The 15440-nt window shown below is 51.2% G+C and overlaps 7 protein-coding genes across 7 annotated transcripts; 3 read left to right on the forward strand and 4 right to left on the reverse strand.

The window, feature by feature from the left end:
* Positions 1 to 452: 452 nt before the first annotated feature.
* On the forward strand, positions 453 to 3005 carry APUU_12308S (uncharacterized protein; the record flags this gene model as incomplete). Its single annotated transcript, XM_041698495.1, has 1 exon — positions 453 to 3005. The coding sequence occupies one exon, from the start codon at positions 453 to 455 to the stop codon at positions 3003 to 3005; it is 2553 nt and encodes an 850-aa protein (XP_041551674.1).
* A 571-nt stretch (positions 3006 to 3576) lies between these two features.
* Positions 3577 to 4082, reverse strand: APUU_12309A (uncharacterized protein; the record flags this gene model as incomplete). Its single annotated transcript, XM_041698496.1, has 2 exons — positions 3577 to 3868; positions 3919 to 4082. The coding sequence occupies 2 exons, from the start codon at positions 4080 to 4082 to the stop codon at positions 3577 to 3579; spliced, it is 456 nt and encodes a 151-aa protein (XP_041551675.1).
* Positions 4083 to 4308: 226 nt separating this feature from the next.
* Positions 4309 to 4665, reverse strand: APUU_12310A (uncharacterized protein; the record flags this gene model as incomplete). The annotated part of the gene is made up of 1 exon (XM_041698498.1): positions 4309 to 4665. The coding sequence occupies one exon, from the start codon at positions 4663 to 4665 to the stop codon at positions 4309 to 4311; it is 357 nt and encodes a 118-aa protein (XP_041551676.1).
* A 446-nt stretch (positions 4666 to 5111) lies between these two features.
* On the reverse strand, positions 5112 to 9263 carry APUU_12311A (uncharacterized protein; the record flags this gene model as incomplete). Its single annotated transcript, XM_041698499.1, has 1 exon — positions 5112 to 9263. The coding sequence occupies one exon, from the start codon at positions 9261 to 9263 to the stop codon at positions 5112 to 5114; it is 4152 nt and encodes a 1383-aa protein (XP_041551677.1).
* An 835-nt stretch (positions 9264 to 10098) lies between these two features.
* On the forward strand, positions 10099 to 10740 carry APUU_12312S (WSC domain-containing protein; the record flags this gene model as incomplete). Its single annotated transcript, XM_041698500.1, has 2 exons — positions 10099 to 10387; positions 10439 to 10740. 2 exons carry the CDS (start codon positions 10099 to 10101, stop codon positions 10738 to 10740), a joined length of 591 nt encoding a protein of 196 aa, XP_041551678.1.
* A 219-nt stretch (positions 10741 to 10959) lies between these two features.
* On the reverse strand, positions 10960 to 13044 carry APUU_12313A (uncharacterized protein; the record flags this gene model as incomplete). The annotated part of the gene is made up of 11 exons (XM_041698501.1): positions 10960 to 11053; positions 11102 to 11191; positions 11247 to 11458; positions 11511 to 11722; positions 11768 to 11945; positions 11992 to 12141; positions 12194 to 12287; positions 12339 to 12499; positions 12555 to 12626; positions 12675 to 12814; positions 12858 to 13044. 11 exons carry the CDS (start codon positions 13042 to 13044, stop codon positions 10960 to 10962), a joined length of 1590 nt encoding a protein of 529 aa, XP_041551679.1.
* A 606-nt stretch (positions 13045 to 13650) lies between these two features.
* On the forward strand, positions 13651 to 15328 carry APUU_12314S (glycosyl hydrolase family 79 C-terminal domain-containing protein; the record flags this gene model as incomplete). Its single annotated transcript, XM_041698502.1, has 6 exons — positions 13651 to 13784; positions 13829 to 13948; positions 13994 to 14241; positions 14289 to 14651; positions 14706 to 14797; positions 14852 to 15328. The coding sequence occupies 6 exons, from the start codon at positions 13651 to 13653 to the stop codon at positions 15326 to 15328; spliced, it is 1434 nt and encodes a 477-aa protein (XP_041551680.1).
* Positions 15329 to 15440: the final 112 nt, after the last annotated feature.

A 15440-nucleotide genomic window follows, 5' to 3' on the forward strand; every position in this document is an offset into this window, starting at 1 on the left:
TGGTGCCTGGGGCAGAGGTAGCCGCGTTGTATGACAGATCATGGTCTGCCTGGCAGTTCATGGTTCCTTCATAGGCTACAAATTCACTTGTGTCAAGCCATATACAGTGACTCATCCATATTTCCATATCAGGGTAATATGTGAAGATACTCTGCACGCCGATTACACTACGCCTGCTAATTCACAAGTACAATGGTTATATTCACTAACACTATCAAGGCGGCAGTAACAATCAGCCATATCACCAGTGAAGCTGTGAATATCTTGTTACACAGAACGCCCTCGCTAACTTCTAGCGTAAGGGTTTTCAATTATAAATAAGACGCAAGTCGCTGTGTCTGATGGGATCATGCTGTTCTGTCTTCAAGTCTGAACACATACTCTGATACTTTGATACTTTGTATTTTGACACCTACTTTTACTCTTTTACCTTACACCACTAAGTCTTCAAGATGTTCGATGGGAACCGAAAGGCCGCTTTGAAGAGAATGCCAGATGGGGACAGAAGTCTGGACAGGCTACTTATCAGTGGCGCGTGGGCCACCAGCAATGATGCTGCCATGCAGGGCCATTCCCCAAACACCATCTACAACAGTCCCGCCAGGAGTCCCACCCAAGCTGCGATGGGTCCAGCCATGGAGGACCGTCTGGAAAAACGGAAGCTGTTGTGCAAAGCACACAACGACACTCGTCCACGCCATAATTTCGAGACCCTCCTCGTGGACAGGACCAGCGAGTGCCCTTTGACCGGAAAGCAGATGAGTCCAAAAGAAGCCTGCGCCGCCATCAAGGAGCAATGGAGAAGGGAAGGCATATGGGATCCCAAGTGGGACGACCACGGTATTCCTTTCGGTCCTTGGACGCCATTCCAGGGACGAGATGCCGGATTCGTATGCGAGGGGGCCATGTTTGATCGTGGTGCAGACCCAACTCGGCCATGCAAGCGGTTCCAAACGCATGTGCAAATGGTGCGGGACAGCATTGGAGACAGGAGTCCGGTTACAGCTAGGAGCGCGGTCATCACGCGCGTGCGCATGGCGTGGAAGTACTGGAATATCTGGAATCGGAATTGGGGATCCATGCCTGGACCGCAGGCCAGATGGAACCACGAGATTCCACTGGAGGAGTGGCTGAAGGATGAGATGGGTGATCAGTACGTCTATGATTCTGATACTGCCAAGGAACAGTGCGGTGTTGAGGATCCAGTTCCGGCATGGCTCCCATTGCTGGAGAGCGAAGGGGGGTTATCTTTGCCTTCTCTGCCGTTCCGTGATAGTGATTTCACGGGCGAGCCTCTATTTGGTATGGGCAGAATCAACAGCACCGTCGGCCCTTGCATGAAACGACCTCCGTTCGGCATGCGAGAAGGCCCGTCCATTTTCGGCAGCCCGGACAGCCCATATCAGTTCAATCGGATGCGCCACCCACTGCAGGATGGCTGGCCCCTGTTCCAATGCTGTCTGACCACTTCCGACGTCTCTTCAACACTCGGAGCAGGACGCAAGCGGTTGACTATTTTGGCATGCAATCACGGCGATTACGGTGCTGCATCCCATGCTGGAATGTACAATCCCCCCTGGCCAGGATTCAACCAAAGACGCCCACCCATCACACCTGGCGATGTCTATGCCATGGAGGCTCAGCGGGCAGTCGGCCTGGACCACATGGCTCAAAGCGCGAACCAGACTAGGCTAGCCATGGACCATCACAGGCAGAAAATGAATGCCGCTCGTCGGGCAGGCCCTTGGCAAACAGCAAGCCATATTGCACGTCAAATGGGAGTTGACACACCCCCTGTCACTGGCCAGGCCAAAAACCTTAACATCCAGCCACTCCTGGTGGACAGCAGAAGCCCAAATACCGTCCAACACAGCGATCCAACAGCAAGCCCCAGACAGGGAGGTGTCGCAAGAGCTGACCAGATCGAAGCGGCCTCTGAGCGTCAGTTCGCACACGACCAGCAGGAGTTCCGTAGACTGGACGCTCGTTTGACGCATCTCCGTGAACTAATCGATCGACAGGAGGCCACTGAGCAGCAGAACTCTCCGTACCAAGGATCGGGCGGTAATCTAAGTCGAATGGGCCCCGACCCAGCATGTCGCGATTGCCAGACCGAAAACCTGAACAGGTCCCAGCCAGCCAGAAGTGACCCCACACGCCCAATGACGACCAACCACAGGGATTCAGAATCTGACCCAAGACTGGAAAGTCGCAGCAACACCGACAGGCGTCATGGAACTAGTCGGGACGATGTACTTCGATTGCCCCCTCGAACACGACATGTTTACAGCTACCCTAAAGGCCTGGACAGGGTCACGCCAGCCCCGGCCACCACAAGCCGAGGTCCAGTTTGTCCCTGGGATTTGTCCTCGACTAGCAAGAAGAGAAGACGTGACGAGACTGTCAGGTCTGATAGGAGTGACAGGAGTGACAGGACCTACAGGACTGACAGACCCGACGAGACCCGCAAGGCAGGAAAGACTTGCAGGCGCAGGAGCCCTTCTGGGCACCGACTTTGCAGGGAAGCTGTACATCGCATGGAAGATTTAATCGACTGTATCGATGACCTTGCCGAAGACATGGACCGGGCTCAGCGAGCCGCAGTGCGTAGCGCAACCACGCACAACGCAACCGTGACTACGATACGGCTCGGAGGAGGGCCGGCTACCGTGCACATTGGAGGAGAAATCGACCAGAGAACTGCCAAGTCGATCAGTCTGGCCCGTGAGGGAATCCTCTTGACTTGGTCGCCAAATGCCCAAGTCCCGGGTAGTCTGAATATGCGTATCACGGTCTCCCCTCCCCAGGGCACTGGTGGGCAGCAGGGTGCCACTGAGAAGGCTACTACGAAGGCTAGTACTGATAAGGCTGATACTGATGAGGGCACCACTGATGAGGACACGACTGACGAGGATACCACTGATGAGAATCATGTTACTGATGATATGGATACCACCGGTGGACCGGCAGAGGATTGGGATATGATCCCGGGAACCGATGCATGATTATGCGCCGTGGATGTCTGCTACTGCGAATGCTCGGACCTCAAAAACGGAAAAGAAGAGGAAAGGAAAGAAAAGGAAAGAAAAGGACAGGAAAACCCTTGTCAAAAATATCATAAATTCAAAACTTAACTCAATGGAAAACGTTGCCTAACATATCGAGCCGGTGATCAATAATCCTTTTGTAGACCGTAGCACATCTAGTCGTAGGCAAACAGGGGCCGTCATTTATAACTACGTTGATGGAAAAGGACAAAAGACAAGGCATTTATTGAATATTCGTCTTGTTTATTTGCTGTTGGACTTTCGAACTATTAAAGATGTGTTCCTATTCATACATGGCTCCGCCGGAATGCCTCTACACCATTGCCAGCACAGCATACACTGGATATCGCGACAGAGGTAAAAGCCTATCTCAATGAATCAATAAACACGACTGGTTGGCCAGCAAACGCAGCGTGCCACATTCTATAACTAATCCTGGCGTATCCTAGCGCTTGGGGAACAAGATCCGGTGCAAGGCTGCAATAAATCCCAGCAAGCATCATCCAGCACCGGAGAACCTTGTCCTGCATCATGCCCCATTTCTCCACCCGGAGGCGAGTACCAGGGACCCGAGGGAGCTGGCCGCCGGTAACGAGAACCCGAGTAATTCTAGGGTCTTCAAGAGGAGGCTCTCTTCCTGAAATCGTTGGAGGTAATGCAGTGCCTGGGCCTTGCGGTACAGGGCCTTCTCCGAGGGTCCAGACTCAGGCAGGCCATGGGCCGCGTCGAACTGGTGAGTCTTCAGGAAACAGAACGCACGATTCTGCCTTATTACTATGAGTTCGGCAATTGATGGAGACGAGTTCAGAGCCTGGGAGTAACTATGGCTAATCTTGATTTAGTCTATATAAACAGGTCTAGGATATCTTACAAATCGATAGCCAGGTAATACTTTCCCTGGATAAATTTCTCATTTCCTGCACCTTTCCAGTCGTTGGGAGAAGACCCGGTATCCATGCAGGACGATGGCGGTATGGGGAGGAATAAAATGTCGGAAACATGATCAACGCGAATAGTGTACTCATCGTCAGGCATTGCCTTCAAGTTGGTTCTCTTATAATCATAACCGTTCCTTCAGCAAGTCTGCGGTCTGTGGTAATCTCTGCCTCCTGACTATAGAGTTCCAACGGAATAACATCGCTATCTTCTTCTGCAATAAACTTGACGGACATCGTCGACCGTGGAGGAGTGACAGCTCTCAACACCATGTAAAGGCCACGGTGGTGAGTTTCGAGTGTGAGGTCCTTGAACATACATTTCTTCAGGGTATCCAATGCGGAGATAGACGGGGCATAGACTGGTGGTAAGATTGAAGCACGTCGGAATTTGGATTGATAGGGTTGTTTGAAGGCATTATCTGCTGGAACACGAACTGCATTATAGTCATGTCGCGCGAGGGCATCATTTCCGGACGCTGACCCTTGCGAGACTCGGCAGCTTGGAGTTTGAGCTCATTTTCCTTCAGAAATCTGACATAGGCGGGCTGAGTGAAGCCGTGACGGGCGTCCATTGTGCAGGTCGATGGTGACCGGAACTTGCTTGGGAATTGGATTTGGACAGAGGTGAATTTGCTTACGCCTGGGCCGTGTTGAAGAATCAATATACCAACACATCCCATCGAAACACAGCAACACCCACCGGGTGGGCCTTCCTTGTCACCAGCAAACCGGTGATTTCATATAGGAACTCGATTGGGTGGTTTGTGTTCTCGTTATTCACTTGCTTCTTATTCCCTAATGACCTTGCTCCACAGTTCCCTACAGCGCTGGGTGAGACGGATCCACGAGACGTCTGTAAGAAACTGTTTAAGCCGTTCAAGCATCACACGAGCGCCATGTAAGCCCAACGGCATGGGAATAAATTGAACGATAGTTATGCACGAAGACTTAAATCAACCAATGGTTGTTTCGAATTAGTGACTGTCGGAATTGGTCTCCGTGAGGATCAGACAATGCAGTCCCACACCGATGCCGGGCCTTTTATTCAGCTGAGCCTTAATCATATCCTCTATTTGTTCGCTTTTGGGCGTTGAGATGTTCGTGGCTTGCGCCCACCTGAGACCTGTTATACAGGGTTGCCCAAATCGCCTCCCTCTAGGAATGTCCGTATCATCCGGGACATTTCGTCCAACCCAGACAATTCACAGCGTCTTAAAACCGCCTGAAGCCACCCTCCCCACTCCGCTTTGATGTGCCCTGACAAAAGAAGCACTCTGGCGATCTCGTGGAATTGGCTGGAATTCTGTTCATGGCAAAGAGCAACGAGCAGCCTCAAAACGTGTATCCCCTTGCTAGTTTTAACATCGAGAGACTGAGTGGATGAGCATAGCATCGCCACCATTGTGGGTTGGGCACAGGCAATTGCTCGCTCCAACGCCGTGCGGTCTTCATAATCTCGTCTATTAGGGTCCACTGTGTCGGATTCCAGAAGCATTGACATCATCTTCGCCGCCACCTCGTCTCCAACTGTCGCGCACCACGAGAGCGCTGTACGTCCGTTGGAATCAGTAGCGTCATGCTCACATGTCGGATCCTTGAATAGCAGGTTAAAGATCCCCATATAACCCGTTTTCACGGAGTATGTGAGCATGGGGGTACCGTCCGGGAAGCGTGTCATGGGATCAGCCCCAGCAGCAAGAAGGAGATGGACATATCCCTTCCGAGACTCCTGGACAGCTGAGGTAAGTGGTGTACACTCTGTGTAATCTTTACGTTCCATATCGACTTCGCATGTCCCTGTTAAGAATTGAATGATATCCTCGTTGGATGGTGTCAGGACTGCATGGTGCAATGGTGTTCGACCAGAATTGTCCGGCTTATTTGGGTTTGCCTGGGCTTCATGCAGTATTTTCATGACTGCTAGCCGGCCACCGTGGTTTCTTCGGCCTTGAGCCGCATGGAGGAAGGGAGTTTTTCCTTCCACGTTTGCTTCATCGACAGTATGGGGTTCATGTTGAATAGCGACTCTTGCCAGCCGGTCAAATCCCCTCTCGGCGGCATATGCCAAGGTATTCTGCCCAAGGAAGGAAGGAAAACGGTATATTAATCGGTGGAAGGCGAACCTGGTACTTGGCCCCTCCCCTTCCACGATGCTAGTATCCGTCAAAATATCGTTTTGACGAGTATTAGGGGATAGACCAATGTCTGCAGCAAATTCTATTAGAAGCTCCACTACAGCCTCTGATGCAGCGTAGTAGAGAGCCTCTGATGCAACCAAGGAAGGACAGCTGCTTTGTCCATGTATCGCCGCATTGTACTTCCTGTCGTATTCACTCCGCTTGTACTCGCCCGTCTCTAGCATTCTCCGCATTAGCACCGTGTCTCCAAACTCTGAGAGGTGTGAGAGAAAGGTGCGTGGAATCTTGAAGGCTTCTTCTAATCGCATTTTCCCGGGGCTCTCAGGGCATCCCTGGTGAGGTTCATCTGGGTGGGTATCCCCAGAAGCATCAATACCCAGTAACGCCCTCGCAGCCGCCTTCTTACCGGCATATAATGCAGCAAGTAGTGGGTATTTGAATCGGCCGCCACTTAGTGACAGATGACGAGATCTCTCGGGATGGATCCCGATCAGGGCCTCCGCTCCTTGTTCGGAAAGAATATACAGGAGGTGTGTTTCATGGCTATACCGATGATTGGAATGTTTTTGGAAGGTGTTGTAGAGAGGGATCCATTTGTCCAGAACTAGATTCTCAAGGAACGACGCTTGCGGCACTCCGAGACGCTGCGCGGTGTTGGCATGGTGTATAATGTGGTTCGCCGCGTATTCTACAAAGGGAAACTTGCTTGAGATCTCCTGGGCATGATGTTCATCAAATGCAACACGCGCGTAACCGGCACGACCGCCGTCGGGTTTCAAGTCAGCTCCGAGCTGTATCAGGCAAGCTCGGGTGAATTGGGCATGACTCTGTCCTTCGATGTTGTTTTCTCCGCTTGATAGCTTGTTCATTCCGCCTTCTCTGAGCAGGAAGTCTCGCACTGACTCGTGGATGAACTGAACGGTGGGTGCATCGGACTTTGTGATCTCAGCTAGTCCTTTCGACACGTCCAGAATAAACTTTCTTAGAACTCCAGCTGTGGCTTCTGCTTCGTTGAAAGGGTCTTGAAGCTGGTCTTCCGATCCGGTGAGAACGGCCACCTGCAACTCCTGGGGGCTGAGGGGGCGCTTGGCAAACAAGATAAGCTGGATACAAAGGACCATCTCGTCTATATCTTTGCAATCTCTTGTGAGGATATCAAGGAACAAGTCATGCAAGCCGGCGGGGATTTCGTCAAGTCTTCGTTTCAATGTTTTCGTGCGGCCTCGATCATGTTCTTTGTTGAGTATGAGCACAACCAGGGCAACCCAAAGAAATATACCCGATGATTTCCTCAGTATTTCAGCTTTTATCTCCTCGGGCCGTGGTGCATTCTTGATCTTGAGCTGCGAATCAATATAAAGGCGGATGTCGTCGCCATGCTCGCCCTCTTTCTCCAGGACAAGCTGGAGCCCTGTTTTGATACTTATCTCGGGATAGTGGCGACTGGAGAAACAAACTAGAAGCTGCCCTGGTTTCTCACGGCCACCGAGTTCCTCAAATAGAGACACCATGTCGCGGATATCATCCTCGGGGCATTCATCTAATGCGTCGACATAGAAAACGACGCGACGGTCTTGAAGACGGCCAACAACCAGTCTGAATATCTCCTTAAGCATTTCCGGTTGCCAACCACTGTCTTTGATGGCAGCCTGGCTGTGAATGCCACAATTATCGAGGCACGAGATGAGATCTGGCATTTTGGACATCAGATTAAAGAGCAGCGAGCGATATAGGCCGTTTGTTGACTTTTCGAGAGCATCGCCTCGCGCGTTGAAGAAGAATGATATCACGACGCTATTCTTCATTGTCCTCCTTGCTTCCTGGAAGAGAAACTTCATCATGATTGACTTGCCGGCGCCTGGTTTTCCCTTTATCCAGAGAAATCCATTGTGCATCTGCAAACTTCCAGAGTCAAGCCAGTCTTTATACTGGGCACTTTGGAGCATCCAGCGGCAAGTCTTGCCTTGTGCAGCCTTGAGCGACATTTGACGGGCGTCAATCTGATCAAAACGGAGCATGCTTAGGAGCTGTTTCCGCTGATCATCAGACATCGTCTCTCCATATGTACTGCCCTGAACCGTTTCATAGACCATTGACGCTGGGTCCGATCGGGCTGATACGCTGGGCGTCCAACATATCACGAAGGCTTTGGCGCAAGATGCGGCAGTTGCGGCTGCATATGTCTGCCATATTTTATTCTTATGGCTGTCTGCATAGTCGCACACGCCCTTTATGATGACACAGGGCAAGCTGTCCCATATCCCAGCCCCTTCCATTTCAAATCCAATTACCTTGTGCGTTGCAGCGATGTTATCGCGGTGTTCACCGGACTTCATTACTGTGTCGGCGGAGGCTATAGAGCCAAAAAAGACGCATGGCTTGGGAGAGTCTGCCGTCAGGCGATTTCTCTGCAGTAGAGAACCCATGCATCCGAGCTTTCTGCAGCTGAGCTCCAGTGCCTTCTCGCAAACAGGGTCACTGCTGTAATGGCAATCCGCACAGAGACAGAAGGCGTCAGGATGCTGGTGATAGTGCTTATGGCGATAATCGGCGGGAAACAATTGATCTTGCGACGTGCCTGGATACTGCCATCTGCCGTCCTGCTGGCTTCGGACGCTCTGCTGGTATTTCCAAGTCTGCTCTTGCAGCTCGCCGTGCATTTTTCGGGTCTTCAGCCCGGAGAGGAAGCTTCTGATCATTCGATTTGGGCCACCGAGAGTCTCCTTAACAACTCGATTTCGCCTGAATCCATCTGGATACTGCTTGCCAAAGTCATATTCCACCACTTTATCGCTGACAATAACGTCTCCCAGGATAACTTCAGTGTGTTCAGATGGAAATGGAACTGCGCCGCAGATACCTACCAGGAGGCCCAGACTGACCCCTGGAAAGCTGACTTGAAGGTTCGAGGCAACACTTGCTGCCCTGGCTTTTCCCATTCCAGGAAGGCACGTTAGTACAACATTATGAGGGCCAATCCGTCCTGTCCGGTACCAGTTCGGATCGCCTGGTTGTTTCCCATACGAGGATGCACCGAATCCATCATAAGCCTCGTCAAATAAGGCCTCGACGGCGTCAAACTCCAATGCCAAGGCACAAATAATCGCGGTTTCGAACTCGTCGCGAGATCGAGGGCGCATCTTTAGTCGGCTTGTATAGGAACCTGAACACACTCACATCCAGAATCGCGGCACCAAGGTACTGACTCGAGAACCACTCCCTGTGTATCACCAGCCTGGGACATTGGCAGCCTGGCGATTGAGGAAGTTGGCACGAAGTGGGAGTGAGGCTCAGCAGCTCAGCCTTGCTGCGCCGTATGGATTCACGTGTTGTTGACAGCTGACTAATCCCACACAACAATCATCCAAATTAGGAAGCACCAGTCTATTGAAGACCATCGTTGGAATCGTGAGCTTGAGGGATAAACGATCAGAGCACAATTTACTCTGTATGCGGGGATGGGTTTATTGCTTGTTGCCTTCGGAGTATCCACTACCTAGATCACGCCGATCTTCCGGCGGGTCAGTTTATTTCCTGGGTACCGAGAAATATATATTGCACGGGTTTGCGGATAGGAATAACCATTACACGTAGACAGGGGGCTGTTCTCTGCTATCTCAACTTCGCTCACCATCAGCCGGGGTTATCCTTAGGCCTTCCTTGTCCATCGATATACTTCTAAATAACCTGTTTATGACCTGAGTATCTACCGGAGGATTTTATATACTACTAAGCTGCCACTACGATTTGATAATTCCCAGTCTAACCTGTAACAACACCAGACTACAAGGCATAAGCCAAATCCACATGGCAAGTTCCATTGGCCCATCGTCGCTAGTGCTGATATTGAAATTGGCCAGGCCCACCGGGCTCAGGCACAGCTCCACAGTTCGCTGCGGCTCCGGTCAAGGTCCTTTCCAGATTTCCGCTGTTGATCTTTTTTCTGTTTCTCTCTTCCCACTTCCAACCAGCAAGATGAAGTTGACTACTGCTTTCGCTGTTTTGCCATTCGCCCTGGTTGCTTCCGCAAGACAACAGGCCAACTACATCGGCTGCTTCACCAGCTCGGGCTCGCTCGAAAACCAGGGCTCTTACACGTTCCAGACTGTGGGCTACTGCATTAATGTCTGCAACGGTGGAGATTTCAAGTACGCCGCGGTTCAAAAGAACAACTGCCTTTGCGGCAACAACGTCCCGAAACAGGCCGATATGACCGACGACGGCCAATGCAGCTCCCTCTGCCCTGGCTTCGCCCACGACAACTGTGAGCCCCGTCCTCCTGCATACCGGTCACTTTTCTAATGATTATGTACAGGCGGCGGTCGTGATGCGTGGTCGGTGTATTTTGGAGTCAATGGATCCAAGCCGGACTGGTTGTCGAGTAGTTCCGTTGCTGTAACAAGCACTTCTACTGAATCTACCCCCACAACCTCCACAACCTCGGCTATTACTTCGACCTCTACTTCTACCTCCTCGGAGCCTGCTAACTCGTCTTCTGTATCTCTTACATCTTCCGCCAATGTATCCACGAAAGCCCCTGCATCCGCTTCAACCTCCAGCATGGAGCCAACGCCCACCCCCAACAGCGCGAGCCGCCGTCTCAGTTTTATGTTCTAAACTGCCTAGACTCGCTCTTTCCTGCCCTCACGGCATTATGAACCCATTACCAAAGTGGCGAAAAGCTGCAGTGCAAGTATGGCGGTTGTTGAATACAGCATGCGCAAGTAATATAAGATATTAGATATCATCCTAAACAGGCCTAAATAAATAGACCATTCATCTAGTTATATTAATTGGTTAACTTGAACCAAAACACCTGCCAGCCTCTTGCAAGCCCTACGCTTCCTCCCCCTTACCCTGCCCGATGGCGTTAATCTGCACGTCAGTAACATGCTTGTCGAACTTTCGCAGATTGACTCTCTTCTCAAATCTACCTTTGTCAGCCCAGTCAAATCCAAATAACACAAAATAAACTCACAGTTCATCAATCTCAGCCGGCGTCCGCCTCGTCACTTCAGGTAAGATAAACCAAGCAACAACAACCGAAATCGCACCGGTTGCCGCGAAACTAACAGCATCAGTACCAATTCACCCGCCCAGCATGTTCTGATGAGTCAACATACAAGAAACCCGTTTTAACACCCCATTTCGTCGCACCCTCGTTTATCATTAGTGGCGTGCAGAAGCTGAACATGATGGCTACCATGTTTGACGACGCAAGTGACCATCCGGCGGTTTGGGCGCGCAATCGCTGTGATGGGATCTCGGCGGCGTAGGCGTATCCGATTGCAGAGGCCCCGGTTGTGGAGAAGGTTGCGAGGCAGGCGAAGAATATCTATTTACATTAGTTTCAAGGTTAGAGGCTTAATAGAGTGGGTGGATCGTACTAGAAGGGAACTCAATGATGGCGTTGTATAGTCGAAGCATCCGACTATTCCAAGGGCTAGGACGGAGAGAACTGTCACGGCGTAGGGATATACGGTCAATGGTCGACGCCCGAGACGATCCGTCAGTGTGCAAGTGATAATCATAGAAATTATCTGGACGCAGGATAGAATAAGCGTTACGAGGAACGGATCATCGCTTCCGGCGTATTGAACTATAGAAATCAGAGTTGCACTCCATTGACACTGGGGCGTCTTACAGAAGTAGGTAGCATAGGTATTGAACACCGACAGTCCAACAAACTGCTGCGTTATTTTGGGCCACCCGGCGATTATAAACCGGAGGAGGTTTCGGCCTTGGAAAACCGCCCACGTTCCTTGCTGTTCATCGCGCTGGGCCTGTTGACGCTCTTCTGTGATTGTTGCTGTCATGATGCCCTACTGGCGTTAGCACATTGTTGGATGAATACAGCAGTGGACACACAATCTGTTCTTGCACATCATAGCCCTCGACTGTGCCATTGCACAGATGAAGGACTTTCATCGCCTTCTCGTGCCGGTCCTTTCCAACCAGCCACCACGGGGATTCAGGGACGGCGACGAAGATTATCCCGGAGAGACCAACCATTGCCCACTGCAGCATATTAGTAACACCCCTCGTATGGGTTTACAGTAGAAAAACTGACCTGGGTGTAAATGGGTGTTCGGAAATTATACGGATCGGAGGCATTCAAGCGATTCAAGGCGACGGAGGCAAATAGCTGGCCGATAACAAACCAGCTTGATGACACGATGTTAGTGTCCGAAAATCATGTAAGGAAGGCGACGTACAAGCTATAGGCGTTAATGAGAAAGCCACGGAGCTGCGTGGGTGAAATCTCCGACAGGTACAGGGGCATTGTCGACTGCAGCATGCCAACGCCCATGCCGGAGAACAGTTTTGCCACCAGCCAGTGATCCCAGTGTGTCGCGAAGGACTCGATGAAGACGCTCTGATCGAATAACCGTTAGAAGTGATGGCCAAAAAGAAGGGTCAGGGTGGCATACAATAATAAAAGTAAGGAAGATGATGTATAGTGCAATCTTTCGTCCATATCCATCGGTGGCATACTGCAGAAGCTGTATCACTGTCAGCACTGTTGATAACAGGAATAAGGGATGGAGTACAATTTGTCCAACAGTCTGCCCAGCAGACTGAATCCCACCCCAGGCGGAGATGTATTTGCCGTCGATGATGGACGTTTCCGGGTTTGCCATTTGCTCAATAAAGCCCTTATTCGATACAACGCCGCCGTTCAGATTAATCTCTGCACCAGTTAGCGACGGCTTTCGTGTTTGTGGTTGTCGTACGGTATCCATCCAGCGACGCGCTGAACGCAGCAGCCATCGCGATCATGGTCACGACTTTGTACCGTCGCAAACTCTCCCAGATGCTCAGATTGTCGAGGGTAGATCGCATCACTGGCTGCCCCTTTGTGGGTGCATTCTCCTCGATGGTGCGGTCTTCCACCCGCTCGGTCTCGACCTTTTCCTCCATGATGTTCTTGGCCGGTGGTGATGAAGAGCGAAGAAAATTACAAAGTCCCTATTTCCAAGTCTTGAGAATATCATTCACGTACCCCGCATTTACATTTATAGCACGGGGAAGAGACGAGATACCCCGGCCGCCGGACTGGGCTCGTAAACAACACACCCATGGCTCCGCGTGGCATGTCGGCTATTGAGAAGGTCCAGACTTCAATCGCCGCATATAAAGCATGGCCTGATCATTAATAACATATATGATACTTCTTAAAAAGCAGAAGAGTGATAGTCATTGGGGTGCCACCGGAGTTATCTCGCAGCACTTCGAGGCTAATATCAGAACCTCACCCACCAATCGGTTAATTCCAGCCAAGTTCGCTTGCACGTCACAAGCTTCCATCTGGCTTGAATCGTCGACCCCTCACAGATCCTGCAGGGTTGCGACGGTAATTCGCTGTCTGATACACCGAGCCGGCAAATGCTTCCACACTCACTCTCTGGGCGTCTGCGGAGTTCCCCATGGGGTTCGGCGATCACCTCATAAGAGCCACCAGGGGAGAGTAGCGAGATATATAGGCTCTATATCCATTGGTAGAGTGCATCCCTTCTGGACAGCAAAATGATATCTCAACTCGGCGCTGCCTGGCTTTTGAGCCATACTGTCTCTGGTGCTCTGGGGCTGTCGGTCAACGTGCCTACGACCCCACCGGAGAATGCCAGCAAGCAGCTCTCCGCTGCACCAGTTGGTGTTTCGTAAGTTCACTACTACCTCTAAAAGGCAGATGTTAACAATCCAGCCTGGAGTTCTTTACTTTCCCAGGATACATGAACGATGTTGCAGCGACAACAACCTGTCTTGAGAATCTGAAAGACTTGACTGGGATATGGCCGCCCATGAGAATTGGCGGGACTACGCAGTATGTCCTTCGGGCTGGAAATGAATTCAAAATCTAATTCGTCAGAGATCGAGCAACCTATGATGCCTCCTCTCCGAATGATGTTACCTACTCTGTCGATGATCCCGCTGATGCGCCGGAGACTCTGACCTTCGGTCCCTCGTTTATATCCCTGGCTTCGGAGTACGCTGGGAGTGTTGTGCTAGGCCTTAACCGTCGATTAAACAATATCGAGAACACCATTAGCGCTGCAGCTCTCGCAGTGAGCGAGATGGGGAATTTAAATGCAATTGAGCTGGGAAACGAGCCAAACTGTGAGTTCTGCTTACCATATCTAGGCATTAACTGACGTATCAGGTAGTCTTTGGTGACAGTGACCCCATCGCCAACGGTGCATCCTGGACCGCAGCAGCAGACTACGCCTCCCAGGTTCAATGGCAAGACGCAGTCTGTGGGAACCTTTCCGCCACGGAATTGATATCGGCTGGTGTATATTTCGGCACATCGCCCATGAGTATTCAGGAACTGGTACAAGAGGAAGGAGACGCGAATAGCTACGTGAAGGATTTCTGCTCTCATAACTATCCCCAGTCCTCACCGAATTACGACCTGGCCGCATTGATGAGCCATAGTGGGATTGCGTCCCAGATTGCGCCTTTTGCTGCTGAGGTTGCTGCGGCCGCTGCGGCTGGAAAGCCGCATGTTTTTGGGGAGACGAATTCTGGTACGTGTAGCCCCAATGTTGTGATACACTTTTATCTAACAGATACCGGTGCAGCCACGCAAGGAGGCGGTGGTATCAGCCCGACATTCGGAGCGGCACTCTGGATCGTGGACTACGTGATGCAGCTGGTCACCATGGGCACCGAGGTACGAATACCACCGGACCCCGACCAAAAGTTGCCAGTACTGATACTTTTCTAGGCAATTTACTTCCACCAGGGAACGATCGGAAACTGCCAGTACTGCTGGTGGGGACGGTACACCACCGGAGCGCCGTACTACGGGGCATACTTCGCAACGATGGCACTGGCCAACGCGGATAAGATCGCGCCGTTGGATGACCAATCTACTGCGTACGCTGCGTACGCGATCTACGAGAATGACAGTCCAGTCCGCGTACTGCTTTATAATTCCGACTACTACACCACCGGCACACGACCTTCAGAGACCTTCACGCTATCCGGCTTGACTTCATCCACTGTTACTGCGAAGCGGTTGACTGCGGCGTATTCTACCTCTCGGGTTGATGAGGGCGAGAGTCCGACCGTTGCAGGCCAGGCGTTTGGGAATGGGGATTGTACCGTTCAGGGAACGGAGAGTGTTGAGACGGTGACGGTTTCTGGAGGAGAGGTCACTTTTACTCTAGGTGCTTCTGAGGCACTGTTAGTTTATTTGTAGACTGTCAAATCAAATGCTTTCTAGTGCTCTCGTGCATTGTGGTGAGACGTTTGTATTGCACAGGGGTATTGTCCATGGACCATTGTGATACAGAAATATATAAATTTGGAAA

The sequence above is a fragment of the Aspergillus puulaauensis genome, chromosome 1 (assembly GCF_016861865.1).
Source record: "Aspergillus puulaauensis MK2 DNA, chromosome 1, nearly complete sequence".
NCBI classification, from domain to species: Eukaryota; Fungi; Ascomycota; class Eurotiomycetes; order Eurotiales; family Aspergillaceae; genus Aspergillus; species Aspergillus puulaauensis.